The following is a 17,646-nucleotide window of genomic DNA, read 5'->3' as shown; positions in this document are numbered from 1 at the left end:
AGTGCAAACTTCCAGGTTCTGCTAACCCTAAATATCACTAAGCAAAGGACTTTCAAATCCACAAAGCTTTGCTCACTCCACTCTCACTGAATTCCATGGGATTTTTTAATAATACCACTTAAAGAAATCCCAGTCATAATCCCATCCCCTTTGGATAAACATATAATTCAGCAAGAACATGAGGAACTACTTCTTTTCTTTTAATACTTATGTGTGACAAATCTATGACAGACATTCCACTTAGTTAGCACTCCTGCACTGAAATGTTCTGCTCCTTTATCTTTGCTCATATTAAAGACCTGGAGCCATCTTAGCTCTTTCCTCTGCTTACCACATTTTTTTACCTGTATATCCAATTGGGCATATGCAAATATATCCGCTTCCCAACTGTTTGCATGTCCCATTGTTGTGGCATGGCTCCAGGAAACACTCATGAAACACCTGCCACAGGCAATAATAATACAATTACAGTAAATGTGGAAGTAGATGAGGAACAAAATATTCTTATTTTAAATAGCATGCTCCATTATCAATTTCAATAGCTGGGAATAAAAACATCCCTGGCATTAACTTCTAGACTTTCCTCTTTGTATCCTCTACACACAAATCAACCTTATTTCTACAGAAGAATGTGGATTACTATTTTTAATTACCAAAACATGATCACCGTGGCTCTTCCACTAGAACTTTCTGAGCTGTGATTGACAGGTGAAATTTTATACTATGCTGTACTTTATATGAGAGGTATCTGCTTTGCATCCTTTCATGCAGGCTAATTGCTTTCTGCTACAGGTCATTAAGTGAACTGGTAGTGGGCTTAAGTGTATGGTGTTACTTTCCTCAGGTTACAAACCTGAATTCAGAGAATTCCTTTAAATACAATAATGCCAGATAGGTCTGTACCTAATGGGAACCATTATTTAACATCTTTAGCTTATCACCAGTCAGCTTTGCTCCTGTAACACAACATTTTCAATTTTGATTCATATAAAGCAGCCTTGTCTGAGTTACAGACTGTGTGATAGTTAAGGCAGCATCTGTGGCACATACTGTCAACAGAGTAGTTTCTATTATGTGAGGACTTGCCTGTATTTCAAAAGCAGTACTCACAGCAGAAGGAAAATCTGCTTGCCTCCACTCAAGTATATCCATACCGGAATAAGCAAAATAAAGATTTTACAACTGGAACCTAGGTTCCTGGTCATAACTGCTACAATCCAGCATGTTGAAGCCATAAAATGACCAAGTACAATCAACTTACTTTTCATGGACATGAACTCTCTCCATGGAGTTTACATTTCTTTTATAAGTCTGATAAATATCTCATACATCAGGTGAAGGCTTCAAGTCCAACATTTAAGACTGCCAATGAACTGATCTGGACACTTCTATTCACCAGAAGTGCTTTTATAATCAGAAAGAGGGTTTGAAGGTTCCCCTAACAATCACCACTCTCAACTCTTCAGGAAATGCAGTCAGCATAACAATTACATATTAAAAAGCCTTGTTAATTTACTGCTGACATAGATGTGTGGCTTCTTTTTCTAAGAGGCAATACTAGAAAAGATATCTTGTCCTTGCCTGACTGCTGACTTTGTATTGTTTGCTGATATTTTCTGGAGAGGCTGGTATCATCATCACACTTTCCTCAGCAGCTGAGAAAGTAGAGCCAAAACCTAAAGGGGAAAGATACAAACACATTGTTAATGATACTGGTAGAGGCATAGGAATTGCATTTTAGTAATGCATCTAAAGAGAATCTGAAAAAAAGTGAATTTATGGGAATAAAAACCCAGATTCACAGCAAGCATGTAGAATTTTATATTTATGCATATATTATGTAAGTTTTCTAAAAGATAAGTAAGCATACACGTCACATGTATTTGTATATGCATACATGCACACACTTCCTTTTGTATGCATATCACAGTATCACAGAATCACAAAAATCACATAATTGTAGCATATCCCTCGCTGTAAGGGACCTACAAGAGATGATCAGTGAATATATACAGACACACTGTACACATACACACTTACACATACATAGTGTGCACACGTATATATACACGCACATATACATACATACATACTCTGTATATCCATACGTTGTTATTAAGCCATGGTACATATCTCACAGTTACTCCTTCCATGTAGCACAGAGACAACACCAGCATGCCAAAATCAGAGTGAATTTGGCTTACTTGAACAATCTGTGATGGATCTGGCACCAATGACTGTTGTTGTTCCATAAAAGGGACACGACAAGCAGTAGGACTTTCCTGGGTCTGGCTGATAGTAGTCTCTGGGACAAGGGTAACAAGGTGTCAACCCTGTACGAGAGAACTCCCCTGCAGAACACGGTACTGCAAGAACAAAAAGGACATTTTTTTGGAAAGAGATCACTTCTGCCTGACCCTGCAGAAGTGTCAGGGTCCCTGACCCTGACCCCTGCACTCTTTCTGGTCACTTTCTTTCCTTCCCTCACAGTTCCTTCGTAGATATTAAGGAGTAGGGTGAAACCCACTGGGAATTAACAACCCATGCAGCTCCCTTCCCCTTTTTAAAATTCAATTGTAGAAATTTCGTAGACCTATTTGTTACACACCTCCACAAGCTGAGACATCTACTGCGCCTCTTTTTACTGTTGAGGTATCTTCTGGGCAAGAGATGCAGTTTCTGGATCCAAATGCTGGCTGATATGTGCCAAGTGGACATGTTTCACAGGTCTCAAGACCATTAGGTGAGTATGTTCCCTGCTTGCACTGAGCTGTGAGGCAGAAAAATTCATAAAAAATAAGTGATGTCCAAATAGGAAACATGGCTCCTAACCTCAGAAAAAGATGCTGAAATCATAATACATATTACAGAGACTGTTTATTTTTAGAATTTACTCTGAAGGGTTTCATCCGTTCAAAGAACAAAAGACAAAAGAATATGTGCTAAGTAACTGATAATATATTTGGGAATTATCAATGAATCATCTTCACAGATGATTTACTGAAACTCAGTTACTCATTTTTAATGAAGAAAATGAATAATAAAACAATAAATACACAATGAACATAGCTTCTTTCTCAGAACAAGTTGCAAAGAGTTAGGGCTGCTGAGGTGCTCAAAGTCAGAGTAACGCAGCATGGAATGCAAAAATTTCATATACAGTCATCACAGAACAGAGAGAGATTGCAAGGACAAGAATGACATTATTTTAAGTGTATCAGTCCATGGAAAATGAGCTGAAAATCTCACAGAAAGGAAACAGAAGTGAAACAAAACTCTAAGGGCCAGCTCTTAAAATATCTGCCTGGACATTCTGCATACTACAGAAATAGTGACAACATGGCCTTTTCTCTTTACATTCATGCACGAATAGGCAATTAAGACTGATTCTCATTTCACAGGTTAATCTCACTCCTGTAATGAGGACCAAAGGGATGGCACTAGGCAGTCAGAGGTGGCTGTCTGAAAAAGATGCTCTCACCTTTGCATTCTGAGATGCTCCTGGAATGTAGATACTCAGTGTAACTACCAGATGGACAACTTTTGCATTCCAGCTGCCCTTCTTCATCCTGGTAGGATCCAGTCCAGCAGCTTTCACAGGCGTGATGCTCCAGTGAGTAATAGGTACCCAAAGGGCAGTTGACTGCAACATTGGAAACATAAGGTTCCCTTAGACTACGCAATCATATATACTTGTTTTGCCCCTGGAGCTCCCATTTAATCAATCCCCGTTCATATGAAATGTAACTCTGTTACTCAGCAAATGAGCTTGCATGAGTTGTCTGTATGGACTGTTGTGAATATTTCACTGTGCACAGGAAATGGAATCCAGTTCCCTGTCTCATCCACAGGAGTAACAAATAGGGTTAAAAGACTGCATATCAAGTACTGCTTTCCTGAGTATCACCAACTATGTGGATATGCCTGATTTCCCCATGGGAGTGGGATCCTGGGTACAAAAGCATCCTTTTTCCACAAGCCTTGGTTAGAAACATAAACATCCTCTGGAAGTCAAACTGTGCAAAGCATTTTTGCAGTTTATTGTTCTGAGAGACTGCAAGGACTGGACTGTGTCAAATCACTGCCCTCTGCAAATACCCTCTAAAACCTTGTTTTTCAAAAAGATTCTAAATATACGTGAGGAGGAAGTCCTCTGGCTTACCACACATTCTCCCCTTCAGCACAGAACCAGGCCTGCAGAAAAGAAAGGCCTTCTCCGTCTCCAATGAGTTGCTGTCAGCTACAATGAGTTCAGATGCAAACTGGAAAGAATACATAGGCTCCTTATTGAGGGTCCGATTCAGCCTGTTTGTTATCGTCTCTAGAGTTCTAAGAAGTCGCTTCTGGTTTTCCAGTTCCAGTGTATCATTCCTTTCATCAGGCAGTGGCACGCTAGCTGGGATTTAAAAAGAGAACACAATAGCACACAGAATTTAGAGTCAGCACTTCCAGCTTGCTCTGAAGTATATCTAGACTGCACCACTCAGGCTTGACAGTTTGAAGCATAAAGGTGGCCATGTGCAAAATGGGGCTACGTCTCAAGAAAACTGTCATGTGCATCTCCAGCAGGATTTTTGAATTGAATGCAAAGTCTCGCTGAATGTATTAGGAATATTTCTCTTTTTTTAAGAAGGTTTAGAAGGAGGCTATTTTGACTTCCCTCACCTGTGATGTTAAATATTAACTTGATTTTGTGGTCAGTCATTGGAACATTCAGCTTCTTATGTCTTTTGACTCGAGTAGGTGCTGCCTTTGCAAAAGCTGAGAGATGCTTGTTTAGGCCTTCTTCCTGCACAGAGTCAAAGAAGTCATCGTAGGAATAATCCAGCTGGTTCGCTGCTCCCCAGCCAGCAGGTCCTGTCAGACATTAAAAAAGAAAAAAAAAAAAAAGAGAAGCAAAATAATGTAGAAAATAACTGCCTGTCATATTATTACTTGTTTCTGAAGCATACCCCAATAGAATGGGGCCAGACTGAACCTCTGAACAATATGTGTTGACTTTGCCTCTGCCCAGGTGCCTACTAAAACATGACTGACTGAAGAAAAAAATCTGATAATGAAACTTGCATACTTAGCCAAAGCCTTGAAGAAATTCTGACTGTGAAATAGCATGTAGGCATAAAAACATTCTGCCAGTTACCAGGTTAAGTCATCTATCACAGTGGAAATAAGGCAACTTAATCTCACAGCTTTTGGGCTGATTCCATGTAATTGCTTCATAACAAATCTTCTAAACTCTTGTCTCTTTTAACTCAAGGAGAGTTCTCCTCTCCAACCTGCAGAATAAGCCTCTGGTCCCCTGTGTCTAATTGCAAACAAATGTCCTTTTAAATCCAGCAAAGAATGTCTAAAAGGTGAGAGAATAAGCACAAAGCTGTACTCATGTTCACAACATGAACTTACAAAGGAGCCACAGTCCTATTAAAGACTAAGTATTCTGATGATTTGCCAATATGCCCCATTCTAAGTCTGTTTTTAGCTTTACAGCTTTAAGTAACCTGAAGGGACTAAGAAATGCCAAGGATGATAGCAGTACAACACTGTTGCTAATCTGTTTGAAAATTGACTGAAAATGACAACTTTCTTGGCATACAGGAAAGTGGGAGTAATCATTAAAGCTGCCATAACTTCCACCCAGTATTAAAAAAGACTATCCTTTCATTATGGTTTAACTCTGGCAGACAGCTCAGCAATACATGGACACCCAATTCGTCCAAGTGAAATGAAAAGAAAATGGGAAAAGTAAAAGTGCAAGATCTCATGGGTTGCGATCCAGACAGTTTACTTGGTAAAGCTGCACTCACAAGCAAAGCAAACCAAGGAATTCATTCATTGCAGCCGTTCGGTCAATCACAGGCTCATCATGCACACAGGTTTTTTGGGAAGGCAACCACCACCTCTTTGAATGTTCCTTTTTCTCCTCTCCTCTCCAGTTTATTGCTAAGCATGATGCTAAATGTATGGGATACCCCCCTATCCAGTCTGGGTCAGCTCTCCTGGCTATGACTCTGCCAAACAGAGAGCAAACAATTCCACAATAGAATGTGTTGCATAATTTCTTAGTATCTTAATACTCTAATTTTTTGTTTAAGTATTCCATACAACATGTTGCAGTATTTCAGCTAAAAAGGAACTACGCCACATTAAACCCAGATGGCTAATGATCCATGCAATCAGTAATTACCAATGGCAAATCCATTTTCGTAATCATAATTGTACTCCAAGCAGTGTTTCTGTGTCTGATCTTCCAGTCGGCAGTCAATATCATCAACATCATTACAGAATGATGGGACCTTACAACATAAAGAAGAAGAGCATTAAAAATACAGAATGACATAGCTCAGCCCCAACTTAAAAAAGCTGTGTTATAATGTAAAGCCCTGGCCCTGTTCTTTCTCTGGCACAAGATTTCTCCTTTCATGTCTGTTTCAATCACAGCAGTTGCTGAGGATGCAAATTCTGGATCCCTGCAAGTGATTTATCTAATTTCCTTGTCTGGAACAGCAATAGTTGCATGCTGCCCCACAAGATGAAGGCTATAATTAAAAAATGACTGCAGACCGTTGGAAAAGCCTCTCCTGAAGAAGGCTACCAAGAGGCATTTCCAGCTAAGTGATGGCTCCTGCTGATATGCTATCTCTGTTGTAGTCTAAAGTTATTGGGAATAGGAACAGACATAATCAAACCAGCCTTGTTAACTCTTTTCCAAGACTGCTGCATTTTGGTGTAACTTCCTGAGCAGGTCACTGAACATTTTTTCCAATTTTCCTATTTGCTTGCTCATACTAATAGTCTAAGCAATGAAATCCAGGGGTAGTTGAAAAACAAGCTCTTCAGAGAAGAGAAATAAAATCAGCCAAGATTTGTCTGCTAGAAAAACTTGAAGTCAAGATAGTAACAGATATTCAGGTTCAAGTGTCAAAGATTGCCTGGAAGTACTATTTGAGATTTAAGCCTTTTGATCAGAACCACTGATAGGGATTCTAAAGCTGTAGTATTCTGATCAATAGCTATATACACTAATAATGCTTTTCAGTTACCAGTGAGGCTTACAGAACACAGGCCTTCTTCTGTAAGACATCTTTAACTGCCCAGGTACTATAATCTGGAACATGAGCATCACATGGGGCCTGAGCATCAGCTCTTTAGACAGCAACACAAAGGCCTGCTGCTTCTGCTTCACAGCTGAGGACAGACACATGGATTAAGAAGGAGAGTGGTAATATTGAAACAAAAAGTAAGACAGCACAGAGAAGGAATGTGCTACCCTTTCAAATAAGCTGGTGTGCAGTATTTATTGATTAGAACTCAAAAACTCAATAAACTTGAGCAAAGTATTTAAATGCAGATTTTATCTCTGTGTATCTGTGTGTGTTCACTGTGTTATCTAGATGTATGTTACATATACTATATGTAAAACAAGTATATTTTATCATTACATCTCACTCTCACAACACTAAGGTTAGCAAGTAACCATCTAGGATTTTCAAAACTGTAAGATTTTCTTTAAAATCCTACCAAAAACCTGTGAGTATCAAGTCCCTAAGCTGTGTGGACATTTCTTCAAATCTTGTCCCTAAACAACTTCTCATTGAAGACTGAATGAAAATGTCGGCGCATCAGCTTTATTTTTAAAAGAGGACTTGTCATCTTCCAAAAAAAGCACAAATACCATTTCCAAGTTGCCACTGTATTTTTCATGTATGAAAACAGTCATCTGAGAAATGTCACGGGAAGTTATACTCTTAAAAATGACATAAAAGGAAGTAGCAGTTACTAACCTACCATTTTACCGAGTGCGCTCTGGAAAGCATCAGAAAAGCCATTTAGAAGACTGTTGTCATCACATCGTGTTGCTTTGTAAAGCATCTCGAAGGATTTGAACCCATGGTTTGCAAAACGATTTACTGAAAAATGTTGGAGAATATTTTCATATTTTTAAAATGTCACCAAAGCTGGGAAAGTCCATAGCTCATAGCTTTGTTACTGTTCATCTTGAAGGAAATAAATAAAAGCTTCTGATCTGGTGATAAGTAGATGTGTAATTACAGCATGCACTGCTTTTACAAATAAATTTGCGCTTTCCATTTGCAAATACTGTTGAAATTCCTGTTGAAAAAGCACTCCGAGTGTTTGCACACAAACTACAACATATTTCAGATGCCAGTTCAAACTAATGATAGGCCTTGTCTGCTTTGCCATCCTTGTTAGCTTGTTTCCCAGGATACAAATTGACTACTATTTTTGTAATCCAGAGAACTTCTGAAATAACACTTCTGTGGACTTCTGAGTTCATTTGCAATATTAGTAATGATGTGGAATGAGAGATTTGTTATCAATATACACTGGTCATAATTCCTAAAATATTTTTATTTAATTCCTCATTAAAAGCATTGTTTGCTGAGCAGCAGATTCATTTCAGAAAACAGGCTAAAAAATATTAGAGACTTACAAGAGCAGTCAGGCCACTCTGGAGAGTAAGGTGGCTTCCAGACACCATCCTCATATGCACAATAGTAGTTTTCACTTGATCCCTCTGAGAAGCTATAACCCTCTGCACAGCGCAATGTACAATTGACACCCACTTCATCTGATGTGCATGTAAAATTGCCATTCACAGGCTCAAAGGAGATTTCACAGGGAGAACCTGAGAAAAACACACAAAGAAAAACATACAGTCGTACACTAATGAATTTGGAGAATTAAATAAGTACACAAGCAAACAGCACTGATAAAACTTCTGAGGGCTGCACATGAAGTCTGCATATTATTTGCTATGTCCAGAAAACCTGAACCAGGGTACTGCTAAATTCTTCTTGAAGTCTGCCATTTGAATTTTAAACCATAAATGTGAAGGTTTAAAAAGAAAAAAAAAGGGCGGGGAGGGATGTATACGAGAAATTAAATAAACTCTCCAAAATGCGAGGCTCAAACCCATCTGTATTTCTTATTCAAAGGTGCACGGTCACGTATGTGCTTACTAAAATACTCCAAAAAGTTAATTAAAATTTTTACATGCATTTTCATACAATGAATCACAGTAACTATACCACATATTGAATTCCAAAACTAAGCGCTATCCGTTCTTCACTATTGCAACAACACACGGACTTGTCAGAACAATCTCAGGAGGAACTGACTATAAAATCTCAGTTATGATCTATCTTACAGGCCACAAGAAGACACAGTCAGCATCTGAGAACATGATCTAATGAGCACCAAAACAACAAAAAAGCCTGAAGTGGTGTACACCTGAAACAATATAATTTCTAAAAACTGTTTTTTTCTTGCTAAGATTTACAGAAGTAAGACAGAATGTAGCACATCCATCTGTAATTTATCTTTTGCAGTGCTATAACCAAGAGTCCGGTTTGCATGATTTTAAATACTCTATTCACTAACATTTCTTTATATGCAGAACTGATGGTGACATTAGGCACTAGAGGGTAGAGGCAGTGTATCATTTTCATTCTTTATACAACAAATTACTGACTTGTCTTTAAGGAAGAAGGTAAACTGTGGAGAAAATGTGTCTATACAAGCAACATAAATGCATGAATAGGAGCAGGCAGCTTCCACAACCTAAAGTGCTTCCCAGTATTCGCTACAGTATTTGTAGTTGATTACAAAAATGCTTTGATTAAGTTTTCCTTTCTAAGAACAGATTTGAAGTTTGACTTCAGTAACACCTACTAATTCATTTCACACCTTATTTGTCACTGAGAAAAAAATGGATCAACTACTGAAAGTTTTACTGCTTAATGAACAGCAATTTCATTGTTACACATAATTTGAATGTACAGAGCCAAATTCACCACTGTGCTTCTTCACTCTGAGAAAATTTATAAACATCCTGACTGCCTTCAAGTTACTCCTACAGAAACCAGGAATATCTAATTAAGAAACTGGGAATATCTGAATGAAGAAGCAATGTAGACTTGTAATCTTTATAACATTCAGTGAAAACAAAACAATATATCTGGTCTAAGAATACCTATATACCTGAGAATAGCTGTAGTATCACACCACGGCTTACGTGTTATTGAATGGTAGCAGCAGCAACAAGGCTAATACAACAAACCTTTGATGACAATGTGTATTTCACATGTCCTGTTATTGCCAGAAGGATCCAGGGCTATATATTGAACTATTGTTTCTCCTTTGGGAAAGAGTTCTCCGGGTTCATGACTTCTAGTGATAGTCAGAGGAGCACCTAGAAGAATTAAAGGACAACACATAAAGTCATCGAACCATAAAGGGATGCTCACACTCAATCACAACAAATGGAGAAGGAAACTGTAGTGTGTGTTCCAAATGATGTGTTCTTGAAGACGAATAAGTATAAAGACAAAATCCTAAACTACAAGTGAATAAAGTTGAGCAGATTGGAACTTCCTACTCTTCACTGTTTGGTGCATTTTTGGGGGTACACCATCTTACCTGAATTGTCTGAAAACTGTGGTTCTTCCCATGTTGCTGGATATTCATTCTCTGCTACCTGTATGGGGGGTGGAGATCTGCATCTGTCAATTACAGGAGGTTCTGCATCTATAGAATGTGAAAAGTTTGCAAGACATTAGCTTGCTGAGCTGCAGATACATTCATGAAATCTATAATCAGAAGTCACGTAAAGTGACTTTAAAGTTTTGAATTTGCACCAGAAGATACAATAAAGTTAGGAGTACACCTTTATAACTGCTGCAACTGGCAGACACCAAGTGAATGACATGGTACTAACACACACACAAAAATTCTTCTCCTGAACTCATGGTTTCTACATTCTGCTTGCTTTCTCCAAAGCAAACCTTGTTTAACAAGACTGCTGAATACCAAAGCTGTCTGGCAGAAAGACATGAACAACGATATGCATCAGCAGTGTGGAGGAGATTAGTAAATTCTTATAGTTTTTCAAGTAGAAAAAAAGATGCATATGATAAAGGTAGTTAAGTGACAACACAAAGAAGCATTACATCTATCAGTATAAGGAGGGTTCTTAACATTCAAATAAAACAACAGAACAAAATAAGAAAACATGTGGAAGCAATGACTGCACACTGTGTGTACTGTGGCCCAAGATCAGCCATGCCATTATGGAGATGACATTACCCTTGGGCTTATCCAAACACACAGTGAAGGTCACACTGATTCACAGTCCCTTTGTGCACAAAATATTTCAACCACAACTGACTCTTCCCCATTGAACTTACCGATGACCTTGACACTGAACGTACAGCTTGCCTCATTGCCAGACTTGTCAACAGCTCTGTATGAAATGGCAACTTCACCAATTGGGAGAAGATATGGTGGTATGAAAACTGGGGTAACGTGCACTGAGACCTTTTATAGGAGGACAATTGTTATTTAAAAGGGAAAACAAGCTAGTATTAATGACACTCAAGTAATTCAAGAAACAAGCAAAAAGTAGTACCCTATAATGTTAATTCTGCTCTTATTTGATGTTCATAGCCTATACAAATAATGAAGGTGGACTTTGCAACAGAGTGCCTGTCTTCCCCTCCTCAAGATTACTTCCCCTTTAGCTACAGGGGCTCACTCAGCCAGGATTTGGACCCTGACCTGCTGCATTACAGCACTGTGCACTGAAACAACCCAAAAATGACTTCTGTTTGCATTACTACACTGCACACAAGCTATGCTTGTCAAAACTGATCAAAACTGCTTTGTCTACAGTTCATGTCTCCAGCTGCAAGGGCAAAATACATGGGAAATGTGTGCAGAAGGCAGCTGTGGGTCATGAGGACTGAAACAGCTAGTTTTAATCTACATATTGTGTAAGTCAATAACATGCAGTCACATGGAAACATCCTATCACCACAAAAAAAAACCCCACATTTGTAGTATATGACACCTACGTGTGGGCCACAGCTCTCTCGTACGGACTAGAACCGTGTTAAGAAGCTTATTTTAAGAGATCTGGCTTCACATGAGCAAAACAGTTTAACTGTGGTTTTGACAAACCTGCTCCAACTGAGTGTGAAGGTACCTCATTTCTACAGGTCATCAAATGATTCTGCGTCAGCACAGTGATAGTATCTGATGAAGGCTGTGCTACAGCAAAAAGTGTAAACTTAAAACTCTTTTACTGATGTTGCTCACAACATGAAAAAAGCTTTTGTGTTTGCAGCAATTCTGGAGAATACATAAAGTCATACTCCTTCTGACTCAAGATAATGTAGTCAGTTGCTGCAACTTGATTAGGCCTGACCCAGTAGGTAACACTACTTCTTATGAAATGTTTCTGGAGCAAATTTTCCCTGTCATGTGCATTTCCAGACCTCTGTTACACACAGTACCCAAAGGCCTATGTCTGAATGTTTCATGGGATAAGCAAGCAATATTTTTCTTTGTTGGGTGGGAAGCTGAAGAGCATTTTCACTTATCGCAGTCTGCTTTTGCTAGCCTTTTTGATTAATGAACTGGTTTACTTCCTTCTAAGAAGCATTTATTAAACTTCTTTCCATTCTAAGAGTTCATTTTTAAAGCATCTGTCTCCATTTTATAAACAAGGGCACATTCTTTCTTTTGACTACATAAATTAAACATATGAGATTTCATGTGCTTAGACACCATGTGTAGTGTTCTGTGAATGCATAACCCTTAACAGGACAGAAAATGCTGAATTCTCAGTATAAAAAGTTTTCAGCAGATTTTTCTTCTACTCAGGCTTGTCAGAAGAAGTGAATTCCAGTGGTTCAGAAAACTAATTTGAAATAACTAGCTATAAAAAGACAGCACCTGGTCAAATGCCAAGATTTTAACTTACCTCATCTCCAGAGTTATCCTCAGCTACTGGGATCTGCCAGCTGATATTAGCAGAGTTCTGATGTTCCAGAGTTTCAGTCTCAATATTTTCTGGACACTGGATCTTAGGAGCTTCAATATCTGGCCCAGAAAAATACAAACTACGTTTATATATGGTATTAAAGAAATAAAAGTGCTATAATGATTAGGCTGCAAAGAAGTACTGCTTTTTTGGCACTTCCTGGAATATATACACACATTTCTGCAAAGTTTCCAGCTCTGCCTCTTTTTTATTCTTGCCTGAAGCCTCATGCATAAACAGTAAATTATTCTGGAGAAAGGACTGCTTTTGGCTGTTTTTGAACAACATTTAGCATAGTGATTACCATGTGCAACCATAAAACAAATCATAAATAAGACAGAATTAATTGTTTTCTCTTATTATTCATTTATTCATCACACAAATCTTGTCATTAAGAAGGAGTGGCTTTCCTTTCATTGCCCACACATATGACACATGCAGACGTAAACATCTGTCATCAATGCCTTAAAAAAGGTTATTTATGACATGACATATGTACAATGAACAAGACAGTAGTCAATCTCAAATGCCCAGGAGCATGGTGACTTGAACGAAGCAGTGACAAGATTTCTGGCACCGCTTACTGGAGACGTTCTTTAACAAATACCTACTGCAAGCTACAATGTAGGACTAAGAGGTTTTTCTTGAGACATATGTGACCATGCTGGGCAGTCGGAAAGTATTAGTGGTAAAATACTGGTAACCACCACCAACATTTAAGTATTATGTTTCTCTGACAAAGTACTTCTTGATCTCCCAGGCATAGGGCCTCTCAAAACATTTGTGGTCGGGTTATTTTATTGCTGTAGTATCTCCTGATAAAAGGCCTTTAGACTCAAGAGACAAGGAAAAAGGCATTCAGCTCTGAACTCATCCATGCTCAGGAGGCTTTAAAACAACTTGGGACTGATACCAGTTACATTTTTATTACTACATAGTTCCAGTAAAGACATAAGTCAGGCAATTAAACTCCTGTAATTGAGTGCAAAGCAATAAATACAAGTGGTTTTGCCTTCCCCTGGACTCATTTTGATGAAAATTTTACTAGAAGTGCACTCTTTTCATAACTACCAGTTATGAATCACACTTCCCTGACCACAGTCCTGAGGCTGGGGCAAATTCCATTTAAAAGGGAAATTTTGTAGAAAGACTAATAAATAAGTCAGAAAGAAAAAGGCTAGTGTGAACTGGCCAAATATTTTGGCAGCAAAATAGAGAAAGTACCAAAAATGAAAGCAATTGAGGGGCAGATATTCAGTTTTACTAGAGAAGAATAACACTCAGAGGATCCTAGTTTCTCTTTAGAGTTTTATGCACTGGTAATATCTAGAACCTTGAACCGAAGCCACGCTACTTTATCTCGATCCAAACACTTAGCTTGTAGCCCTGTGCTGGGATCCCATCAAATATTAAAAATTGTGGTTTGGCACAAGTTTCAACTAGATTTGGAAAAACAATGCGGTACATAACATAGTGGGAAACGATATCTTTAAAGGGAAGGATAAAATCTCCCTGGTCACTGCAGAGGAAAAAGTTCCCATTGCAGTTTCTTTACTGCCTTGGCATGATGACTGGTTATAGATGTTTACTTTATTGTTCTTTCATGCAGAGACTTGTAAGGGCCTCCATTTGGAGTGGAAGTGTTAACTCTGAGAGCACAATGGTTCATGAAGAAGTGAAGAGCATATTCCCAGCAAAACCGCACTTTCACTTGCATCTTCCTATAATCCAAAGACAAATTTCTTCCAACTCACTGTACATGTATGTAAGAGAATAAATAACCTTGCATTTCTAGAAGAGGTGAGCAAACATACCAAAACCCTTCAAATGTACATAACCACCTTCTGCCCATCTATAAGCCATGCACAGTGTCAGTCAGTTTTGGTTTTGAATCATGTGTCTGTTATTCTTGTGCAGGTCTGCTGCTGTGGTCAGTTCAGAGCCAACTGAAAAGAACCATACTTCTACACCATGCATATCATCTTATAGGTCTGCTCAGACTACAGGGCTTGCATACACCTGTGCCTACTGAGCAGAAGTGGCATTACTTATAAATGCTTTTTAAAATAGGAGCGTGGGTTCCACACTGGCTATTTTTAAGCTAAGAGCTTTCACTTTTACTTTGAGAGTTCAAGTTTATCTTCACCTCAGGCTGCTGCAGGCAGCTTCCCAGGACAGACTTAAAGAGATGCCAGCAATGGATAATTCTAAGACAGCACTCAAGCAACCTCTGAATTCCATGTCTGTATTGGGTACTACAAGTAAACCTGAGAGCCAAGCTATAGTGGTACAGACAATCCTTCTTACAGACTGCTTAATTATGCTTTTCACAGTTCCAGTCTGTCTTTACTCAGCTGTTTCCTATGTACTTTCCTCCAGTCCTGCGTGCATACACAGAATTGATTTTGTGCTGGTCTCTACCTTTACACAGAGCATCCTGGATGTTTGCACTCCATCTCCCAGATGAAATGCACCTTAGTTCTTCTCTAGCTCCAGACAAGATGAATCCTTGGGGACAGCTCAGTTGGCACACAGTCCCAGAAACAGCTGGCTCCAGCCCACAGTTTGGAGGGAGAACTGTTACACCTGCTGGTTTCTGGAAGACGGGGCAATGAATTTCTACAAGAGACCAGTGAGGCACACATTTTAACTGACACATAAAAATTTATATTCAAACAAATCTGCAAACAAAGTCATATGGTAGCTAAGAGGGAACATAAAATACACAGATTTCTTAGGAGTATATGTGCATGGCAAGTGCATAAAAACAACAGAAAATGATAAAATTTTGTACTCTAGAGCTGAATGAAGTAAACAGCCCCCTGGACATCAGGTCCTATTGGAGCAGGTCCAGAGGACAGTCACAAAGATGATCATATCACTTGTCCTGTGAAGACAGTCTGAGAGAATTGGGGCTGTTCATCCCAGAGAAGAGAATGCTCTAGGGAGGTGCCACTGAGGCCTTTCAGGAAATAGGAACGAGAGACAGAAAAGGAAGTTCTGCCATAAGCTCGCTTAAGATTAGAGACGTGGCATATGATTTTGTCTTCTGCACCTTCAAATTGAATCAAACTAGGCTTGGTCTTAAATATACCCAGACACAAAGCCTGAAGGTGACTACACACGGCAGCTGACCATCCCTCTGTGAAAGTTAGAAAGGGCTGATGATAATTTTAAGGCTTAAAATCAAGGTTCTGAACTACTCTGTCACTAGAATTTATTACGAGCTCTGAAGAACATTTGCACATTTTTACCATGTGAGGCAAACTTAAATAGACTTCTGCAAAGCCTTGACATTGTCCCTCACCACATCCTTCTCTCTAAATTGGACAGGTGTGGATTTGAAGGATGTTCTGCATGATGGATTAGGAACTGGCTGGCTGGACACAACCAAAGGGTTGTGATTAATGGTTCTGTGTCAGGGCGGAGGCTGGTCTCAAGTGATCTCCCTCAGGGCTCAGTTCTGGGACCAGTGCTCTTCAACAACTTTGTCAACGACACAGACAATGGCACTGAGTGCACCATCAGCAAGTTTGTGGATGATACCAAGCTGAGCAGTGCTGGAGATACACTAGAAGGAAGGGAAGCCATCTAGAGGGACCTAGACAGGCTGGAGAAGTGGGCCCGTGTTAACCTAATGAGGTTCAATAAGGCCAAGTGCAAGGTGCTGCACTTGGGTCAGGGCAATCCCAGGTACAAACTGGGGGAAGATCTCCTTGAGAGCAGCCCTGCAGAAAGGGACTTGGGGGTCCTGGTGGATGAAAAGCTGGACATGAGCAAGCAGTGTGAGCTTGCAGCCTGGAAGGCCAACTGTGTTCTGGGCTGCATTAAAAGAGGGGTGGCCAGCAGGGAGAGGGAGGTGATTGTCCCCCTCTACTCAGCTCTTGCGAGGCCCCATCTGCAGTACTGCATCCAGGCCTGGGGCCCCAATGGAGCTCTTGGACTGGGTCCAGACGAAGGCCACTAAGATGATCAGAGGGCTGGAGCACCTCTCCTATGAGGAAGGGTTGAGGGAACTGGGCTTGTTTAGCTTAGAAGAGAAGTCTATGGGAAGACCTCATTGTGGTCTTCCAGTACTTGAAGGGAGTGTTTAAACAGGAGGGAGAATTCCTGTTTGCGAGGGTGGATAGTGATAGGAAAAGGGGGAATAGCTTTAAACTGAGACAGGGAGGCTTAGGTTAGAAATTAGGAAGAAGTTTTTCATACAAAGGGTGGTGGCACACTGGAACAGTTTGCCCAAGGAGGCTGTGGACGCTCCATCCCTGGAGGCACTCAAGGCCAGGCTCTGGGCAGCCTAGTCTGGTGGTTGGTGGCCCAGCATATGGCACAGATGATTACTATGATTCTTTTCAACCCAGGCCATTCTAGGATTCTATGATTCTATAATACTTCTATTTCAAACATTCAGTCACGAAAAAACATTGCAAAATCACATTAACTTGGCTAGGCAGACTTTCAATAATTTTTCTTTTAACAATTAACAGGCAAACACACAAGAAGTATGATTAACTACAGCGAATAAGAACTGTAACTCTTCTGCTAGTTACTGAAGGAAGAGTATCTACACACAAAGGGCACATACAAAGAACAACTCACCAGTTACAGAAGGCAAATTGCTATTCATCTCTTAGCAATGGTTTAATGACACAGAAGTGATTCCGATTAAAACACTACACATCCCTTTTACTTCCCCTTCCAAAATATGCAGCAAGTCATTGAGAACTGCTTCTTCTTCTTGAAACAAATTTTAAAGACTCAAAGAATTTTAAGTATTTCCTGCTCTTTAAAATTCCAATATTGAA

At 39.5% G+C, this 17,646-nt stretch overlaps 1 protein-coding gene across 3 annotated transcripts in view; it reads right to left on the bottom strand.

The window, feature by feature from the left end:
* The window catches only part of SVEP1 (sushi, von Willebrand factor type A, EGF and pentraxin domain containing 1), a 115,832-nt gene that overhangs the window by 49,017 nt on the left and 49,169 nt on the right, over positions 1 to 17,646 (bottom strand). For all 3 annotated transcript variants that reach the window (XM_015849871.3, XM_015849872.3, XM_085530196.1), the window contains exons 7-21: positions 15,266 to 15,463; positions 12,785 to 12,903; positions 11,208 to 11,337; positions 10,441 to 10,548; positions 10,082 to 10,213; positions 8,453 to 8,647; positions 7,786 to 7,907; positions 6,185 to 6,293; positions 4,666 to 4,857; positions 4,163 to 4,396; positions 3,482 to 3,643; positions 2,609 to 2,770; positions 2,205 to 2,366; positions 1,582 to 1,676; positions 345 to 441 (exon numbers count right to left, since the gene is read on the bottom strand). In XM_015849871.3, the coding sequence (XP_015705357.2) occupies positions 345 to 441; positions 1,582 to 1,676; positions 2,205 to 2,366; positions 2,609 to 2,770; positions 3,482 to 3,643; positions 4,163 to 4,396; positions 4,666 to 4,857; positions 6,185 to 6,293; positions 7,786 to 7,907; positions 8,453 to 8,647; positions 10,082 to 10,213; positions 10,441 to 10,548; positions 11,208 to 11,337; positions 12,785 to 12,903; positions 15,266 to 15,463 (2,217 nt within the window). The remainder of the gene's footprint in view (positions 1 to 344; positions 442 to 1,581; positions 1,677 to 2,204; positions 2,367 to 2,608; positions 2,771 to 3,481; positions 3,644 to 4,162; positions 4,397 to 4,665; positions 4,858 to 6,184; positions 6,294 to 7,785; positions 7,908 to 8,452; positions 8,648 to 10,081; positions 10,214 to 10,440; positions 10,549 to 11,207; positions 11,338 to 12,784; positions 12,904 to 15,265; positions 15,464 to 17,646) is intronic.

This window comes from Coturnix japonica, chromosome Z (assembly GCF_054131305.1).
Source record: "Coturnix japonica strain WE chromosome Z, WE-NBRP24, whole genome shotgun sequence".
Lineage (NCBI taxonomy): Eukaryota > Metazoa > Chordata > Aves > Galliformes > Phasianidae > Coturnix > Coturnix japonica.
This window is presented reverse-complemented; position numbering and strand designations above follow the sequence as displayed.